The following is a 7,619-nucleotide window of genomic DNA, read 5'->3' as shown; positions in this document are numbered from 1 at the left end:
AACTGCTAACCAGTCTCAGAAATAGACTTAAAATGGTTGTAGTTGGCTTTTATTCTTAAAACACCACTTTTAACCATAGTTATTTTAGTTTGTGCTTAAACTGCTAGAATATTTACCTTTTGAGACATCTAGTTTTGACATTTACTCCAAGTTTATAGAATTGAAGACTATACTGATCATGTAACACAGTTTGCCAAAATGCAGTGTGTTTACCATTGGTCATAAATAGAACACAATCAACCATTTTTAATAATTATATATTTTAATGTATTTGAAAAAATATAACTACTTGTGCTTTATAGACTATGGTAAGATTAAAGTGTATTTTAGAAATAGTCAATTCTCGGAAGGAAGGTTGGGCAATCCTACTTCCGTAGTGATACTGCCTCGGAAACCCAAGGAAGGGTCGCTATGAGTCGGGTTTGACTCGACGGCACATAACAACAACAACAACAAGTCAATTTAAAGAAGAATAACTTCACAGTACAGGTGATACATAGATGTAGCAAGTTGGTGCATTAATGACTCAAGTTTGGGAAACATGAATTGAATCTAACTCTTACATTGTATAGATAAATAAACAAAAGAGACCCCACACACACAGTGGTCACCTACTATGTCAGAGCTAGGAATAGAACTCAAGTATGCTTACTCATTCCAGTGTTTAATCTGCCATATACCAAAAGACCAAACCAAATTCACTGCCATCAAGTTGTCTGACTCACTGTGACTGTCTTTGGGTTTCCTAGGCTGTAAATCTTTCCGGAAATAGATGGCCCAGTCTTCCTTCTGATTCTGCCATGTAAGGCTGCTTTTTATTGGTGAAAGTTGGAGACCTCTGTTTTACTAGTGACTTTACCCTTTAAACCAGCATTCTCCATTACGGAGCTGATGTGTGACTGTTTGTATTAATAGTAAATAAAATTTAAAATTAATACTACTCACATTTCTAGTGCTCAGTGACTAGTGGCTACTATATTGTATAACACAGATAAAGAACATTTCTATGACTCAGAAATTTCTGTTGGACGGTGCTGCCCTAAACTATTGCTTAAGAACATGATTCATAACCCTTTAAAGTTTTACCCCTTTCAAAGGGATGATACTTATTAATCTGCCTACTACACTGAAGTTATTTTAACCCTGAAATTAAAATGAAGGTATTAGTAATGGTGCAATTAAGATAATTGATCATGTGAAATGAAGCCGGATAGAGTTCTCAGATTCCTACCAGTTCATCTTACTGAAGGAAGTGGTTCTTTTTTTACTTTTTCTGTGTTTTGAATTCATAGCTGATGGAGAGAAGAAATAGAAATCTATTGTAAAACAGAGTATCTATGCAGAAAATTTTGTGGCTTCCTTTATAGTTTATTCAACCTAAAAATTTATTTTGTTGGTATCTTAAAACTCTTTTTATTTTTAAACAGATTTTCAGTGAATGGACCTGACTGGACTCTTTGAGCACATCAGTAAACATGAGTGGTACCAAACCTGATATTTTGTGGGCGCCACATCAGGTTGATAGATTTGTTGTATGTGACTCTGAACTGAGCCTTTATCACGTGGAATCTACTGTGAATTCAGAACTCAAAGCTGGATCATTACGTTTGTCTGAAGACTCTGCAGCTACATTACTGTCGATAAATTCAGATACACCCTATATGAAATGTGTTGCCTGGTATCTCAATTATGATCCTGAATGTCTCCTAGCAGTTGGACAGGCAAATGGTCGAGTTGTTCTTACAAGTCTTGGTCAAGATCATAACTCAAAGTTCAAAGATTTGATAGGAAAAGAATTTGTTCCGAAACATGCACGGCAGTGCAATACCCTTGCATGGAATCCATTGGATAGTAACTGGCTTGCTGCTGGTTTAGATAAACACAGAGCTGATTTTTCAGTGCTAATATGGGATATCTGTAGCAAATATAGTCCTGATATAGTTCCCATGGAGAAAGTGAGACTTTCAGCAGGTGAAACTGAAACAACGTTGTTAGTAACAAAACCACTTTATGAATTAGGACAGAATGATGCTTGTCTCTCTCTTTGTTGGCTTCCACGAGACCAGAAACTTCTTCTCGCTGGTATGCATCGTAACCTAGCCATATTTGATCTTCGGAATACAAGCCAAAAGATGTTTGTAAATACAAAAGCTGTTCAGGGAGTGACGGTAGACCCATACTTCCATGATCGTGTTGCTTCCTTCTATGAAGGTCAAGTTGCAATATGGGATCTCAGAAAATTTGAGAAGCCAGTTTTGACTTTGACTGAGCAACCAAAGCCCTTAACAAAAGTAGCATGGTGTCCAACTAGGACTGGTCTCCTTGCCACTTTAACAAGGGACAGTAATATTATTAGACTGTATGATATGCAGCATACACCCACTCCTATTGGGGATGAAACTGAACCCACAATAATTGAAAGAAGTGTACAACCTTGTGATAATTACATTGCTTCCTTTGCATGGCATCCAACAAGTCAAAATCGAATGATAGTTGTAACTCCCAACCGAACCATGTCTGACTTCACAGTTTTTGAAAGGATATCTCTTGCCTGGAGCCCAATTACATCCTTAATGTGGGCTTGTGGTCGTCATTTGTATGAATGTGCAGAAGAAGAAGATGATAATTCTTTAGAAAAAGATATAGCAACGAAGATGCGTCTTCGGGCCTTATCAAGGTATGGACTTGATACAGAGCAGGTTTGGAGAAACCACATTTTAGCTGGAAATGAAGATCCACAGCTCAAGTCACTCTGGTATACTCTGCACTATATCCTTTGCATTGGGAATGTTATGAGATGAATCGGGTAGAAATACTGAAAGGTCAGTCTGTAAATATGTAAAATGTTTTATATGCAAACACAAGTTACATAATGCTACAATTATGAAGTAAAATTGTTTAAAACTCCTAAACTTGGAATACTGCTTTGCAGATTGTGTAAGAGGAATAAAAGCATCTCTCTCCAATAGCGTAGCACTACCTTGCTTGCACTGACGCCTATTATGAATTGGTTCCAAATCAAAACAAATTTAGCTTTGAAATATTTTATTATATATCATCATTAGTATTTCCTATGCATTTAAATACTTATGAAGCAGTATACAGAAGATATGGATCAGAAATCCCCAGGCAACAAAGGATCATTGGTTTATGCTGGAATTAAATCAATTGTAAAATCTTCTTTGGGTAAGAAAATTCCACTTTGTTTTCTGTATTACACTTACAATTTTTGTACTTTTTTTTTTTTGCCCCCATCATTTGGCAGAACTCACTTAGATATTTTAGAATAGTATGCATAAATATTCTTTCGATTTTCTGATTAGATATCTTAATGAATTGTTAGGTTAAATCCCTAAATCATTTTTGGAAGGAGTCTTCATTCCTTGGCTTTCTAAATGAATTTTATATTATTTTTTGAAGACTAACTTTGGGAAGCAAGAGGTTAGGTGACTTATAAGGTACTGATTATTAGTTTGCATATTACCACAGTATTTTGCTTTTTAAATACTAAATAAACAGATCCTGTAGTTGAAGGAGACCCCTTTTTATATTGCTGCCTGAAAACTTTCACCAGGTGATGGCAAAGACTGTAGCTGTGACATGAAATATGGCCTTACCTGAAGGAACCATCCCTGAAGTAGTCTTTGACGTTTAGTATGAATTAATGGGAGCTCTAGTAGCATAGTGGCTAAGACACTTGCCTGCTAACCAGGCGGCTGGCGGTTCAAACCCACCAGCCACTCCTCGGAAGGAAGGTTGGGCAATCCTACTTCTGTAGTGATACTGCCTCAAAAACCCAAGGAGGGGTCGCTATGAGTCGGGCACATAACAACAACAACAACAATGTATGTTTGAAATTAGTCAACTATCTTAGAAATAAAGGTAACGAAAGATATGAAGATTATTTTTTCATTGACTCCTTTGAAGAGCTGTTCTTATTCTTTTTATTGGAACTGAATTGTGAGTTATAATTATCTCCCTGACCTACAATTTGGTCTCCAATTTTGGTAGCAGTCAAATTTGGATTCACTTTAAGGTACTAAAAAATAATTTACATTTCCAAGTCAAAGAGCAGTAGTAGAAGTAATGTATCCAACTTGATGTTTTTACAGCACTTTCATCAATACAAAATCATATGCTGTTTTTTAATGTAAGTAGGTTAAGCATTTAAATTAAGCTGTTATATTTATTACAGTTTTTTTAAGGGCATTCAGTTGATTTGGCCTACATTACTGGAAGATGCAGTAAACTACTTACCTATTTTATTTTGGTGTTCCCCTCTTGAGTGGGAGCTCTGGTAGTATAGTGCCTAAGGCACTTGACTGCTCACCAGAAGGCTGGCGGTTCAAACCCACCAGCCACTCCTCGGAAGGAAGGTTGGGCAACCCTACTTCCGTAGTGATACTGCCTCGGAAACCCAAGGAGGGGTCGCTATGAGTCGGGGCCCACTCGACGGCAAACAACAACAACAACTCTTGAGTAGCTCTGGTTGCACTGTGGTTAAAGCATTGGGCTTCTAACTAATAGGTTGGTGATTTGAACCCACCAGGGTGCTACGTGGGAGGAAGATGGGGCAGTCTACTTCTGTAAGGATTTAAAGACTTGGAAACCCAGTGAAGCATTTCTACTCTGTCCTACAGGGTTGCTGTGAGTGGGAACCAATTTGATCGCAGGGAGTTCGAGTCCCCTATTAGCTTTCCACCCAATAGTAATCTTTGTCCTGACAGAAAATATGAATTAATTTAAAACTTCTGGGCTACTGTCTCTAGTAAGTTGGATAAAAATACAGACATACTATATTACTCCTTTTTTTTAATTTTTAACTTTTTATTGTGATTTGGGTGAAAGTTTACACAGCAATTTTGTTGTGTATTCAGCAATTCATACGCATCTTGTTTTGTGACATTGGTTGCAATCTCCTCAGTGTAACAGCTCTCTTCCCACTTCCTCCCTGTGATTACCTCTTCCCTTTGTCCTTCTTTCCTATACATTTGAGCTTTCTCCCTGTGGAAATTCTGCCCTTTTGATCTCCCAGGGTTGGTTTATTGTTCTAAGGAGTGCCCCTTCTGCGTGTACTTGTTCACCTTACAGACCTGTCTATTGTTTGGCTGAAACTTAAGCCTTGGGAGTGAGTTTGTTTCCAGGCCCGAATAGTAACTAGGGGTTAAAGTACCTAGGGTTTTACCATACCAGTCTGTGTCAGAACCGTAAGCCTGGTCTTTTCTATGATTTTGTGTTTTGTTCTGCATTTTTCTCCCACTCTATCCAGGATCTCCTATTTCGATCCCTTTCCAAGTGATTGGCAGTGGTGGCTAGGCACCAACTAGTTCTGGTCTAAGGGTCATGTAGGCTGAGGTTCCCATGGTCCACTAGTTCCTTGGACTAGTTGTTTCCATGTGTCTTTGATGGTTTTCACTTTTCTTGCTCCGGATCAGTAGAGACCAATAGTTGCATTTTAGATGGCCCCTCACGAGGGTTGGTTGGTTGGTTGGTTTGTTTTCCCCCACTTTTATTGTGGTGAAAGCATACACACCAGGACGTTCTCCAACATAACAACTTCCACTCTCTCACAAGCTTTTAAGACCCCAGTTGCTACTCACCAAATTAGGATATAGAACAGTGTTTTTGTATACTGTTATGCTGATTGAGCTGGATGACCCTTGCAACTATGGTCCCAAGCCCACAGGCCCAGTGACTCCCTCTGTCAAGGTATTTGGTTGTGGCCGAGAAGTTACCATAACTTCGTTCCGTTAGCTCCATTATCTATATGGACATTTTGTAGCACATGCAAATACATACATAGAAATAACATCTGCGAAGCCTATATATGGTCATTTGTATAGTCCCTTTACTAACCCGTACCTGATCATCTTGCCTGCCTACCTGTGTATCCACCCATAAATTAATGTTTGTTACTACTGTTAATGCAGATTTGTGTATGTAATAGTATTTACCATTATTGTCTATATCTCTTGTACATTGATCCATGTCTTTCTTTTCCTTAGTATCATTGTGCTGGTCACCTGCTTTTGGCACATTGTCTTTTCCTTCACCCAATCAGTATATGTCTCTTATCTAGATAGGAGTTCTCCCTCCTCTCCCCTCCCCTCCTTGATAACCAATAAAGAAAGTTTCCTTCCATGTGTAAACTTTCCCTTGATTTTTTTGTAATAGTGGACTCATACAAGATTTGTCCTACTGTGATTGATTTATTCCACTCATCATAATGTCCTCCGAGTTCATCCATGTTACAAGGTGTTTTGTGGATTCTTCATTATTCTTTAATGTTGCACAGTATTCCGTTGTGTGTATGTACCATAATTTGGTTATCTATTCCTCGGTTGATGGGCACTTAGGTTGTTTCCATCTCTTTGCTGTTTTGAATAGTGCTGCGATGAACATGGGTGTGTATATATCTATTTGTGTCCCAGCTCTCACTTCTTTAAGACATATACCTAGTAGTGGGATTGCTGGGTCAAATGGTATTTCTATTTCCAACTTTATGAGGAAATGCCATACCATTTTGCACAGTGGTTGTACCATTTTACAGTCCCATCAGCAGTGTGTAAGAGCTCCAGTATCCTACACCCTTGCCAGCATTTGTTTTCTGTCTTGTTGAACTTTGCTGTTATTGCTGTGGTGAGATGATATGTCGTTTTGATTTGATTCTCTCCAGTGGCTAATGATCCTGAGCATTTCTTCATGTGTTTGTTGGCTGCATGCGTATCTTCTTTGGTGAAGTGTCTGTTCATGTCCTCTACCCATTTTTTAATTGGGTTGTTTGTCTTTTTGATGTTGAGGTGTTGAAGTTTTCTATAAGTTTTAGATAGAAGTCCTTTGTTGGATCTATTTCTGGATTCTCAATTGGTCTGTGTGTCTCATTTTAACAATACCAGGATATTTTAACTACACTGGCTATATGGTAGGTTTTGAGATTGGGGAGTGTGAGACCTACTTTGGTCTTTTTCAGTAGTGATTTGCTTATCCAAGGTCTTTTTCCTTTCCATATAAAATTATGATTGGTTTTTCTGTGCCTTTAAAAAATGTTGATAGAATTTGCATTGGGATTACATTGAATCTGTAAATTGCCCTGAGTAGTAATGACATTTTCATAATGTTAAGTCTTCCTGTCTATGAGAATGGTGTGTTCTTCCATTTTTGTAGGTCTCTTATAGTGTCCTATAGTGTGTTTGGTTACCTACTGTTGCTCTAACAGAAATACCACAGATGGGATGGCTTGAACAAACAGTTTATTTTCTTACAGTTTTTCAGGTTAGAAGTCCAAGTTCCAGGTGCCAGGCTTTAGGGGCTGGGTGAAACCCCTTCAACCTTGGGTTTAAGCTCTGCCTCTTGCTCCCGGCCCATTGAAGTTAGAGGCATCTCTTCACTCAGGCAGCTGCTAGCTGCTGAGGCTGATAAACCTAAGGTCAACAAGTGAAAAGGTACAGACCTGATATTACCAAACCACACAGCAGGCCATTAATTCAAGCTACATGCAGTGTCCAAGCATGCCATTAGCTAGAGACCATTCCAAAAGCTTCTCATTAGATACTGGAAGCAGACCACATCCCTAAAGCTGCTACTCAGCTGCTCCAATATATTCCACCATGGAGTTAATT

General features: G+C 38.5%; 1 protein-coding gene across 1 annotated transcript in view; it reads left to right on the top strand.

The window, feature by feature from the left end:
• Window positions 1–1,475: 1,475 nt before the first annotated feature.
• The window catches only part of MIOS (meiosis regulator for oocyte development), a 43,335-nt gene continuing 37,191 nt past the window's right edge, over window positions 1,476–7,619 (top strand). The window contains exons 1-2 of the mRNA XM_007944081.2: window positions 1,476–2,769; window positions 3,088–3,186. Of these exons, the coding sequence (XP_007942272.1) occupies window positions 1,476–2,769; window positions 3,088–3,186 (1,393 nt within the window). The remainder of the gene's footprint in view (window positions 2,770–3,087; window positions 3,187–7,619) is intronic.

The sequence above is a fragment of the Orycteropus afer genome, unplaced genomic scaffold (genome assembly GCF_000298275.1).
Source record: "Orycteropus afer afer isolate SDZICR_OR568_19922 unplaced genomic scaffold, OryAfe1.0 scaffold00119, whole genome shotgun sequence".
Taxonomy (NCBI): Eukaryota; Metazoa; Chordata; class Mammalia; order Tubulidentata; family Orycteropodidae; genus Orycteropus; species Orycteropus afer.
Note: the sequence above shows the minus strand (reverse complement) of the source record. Positions and strands in the feature narration are given on the sequence as shown.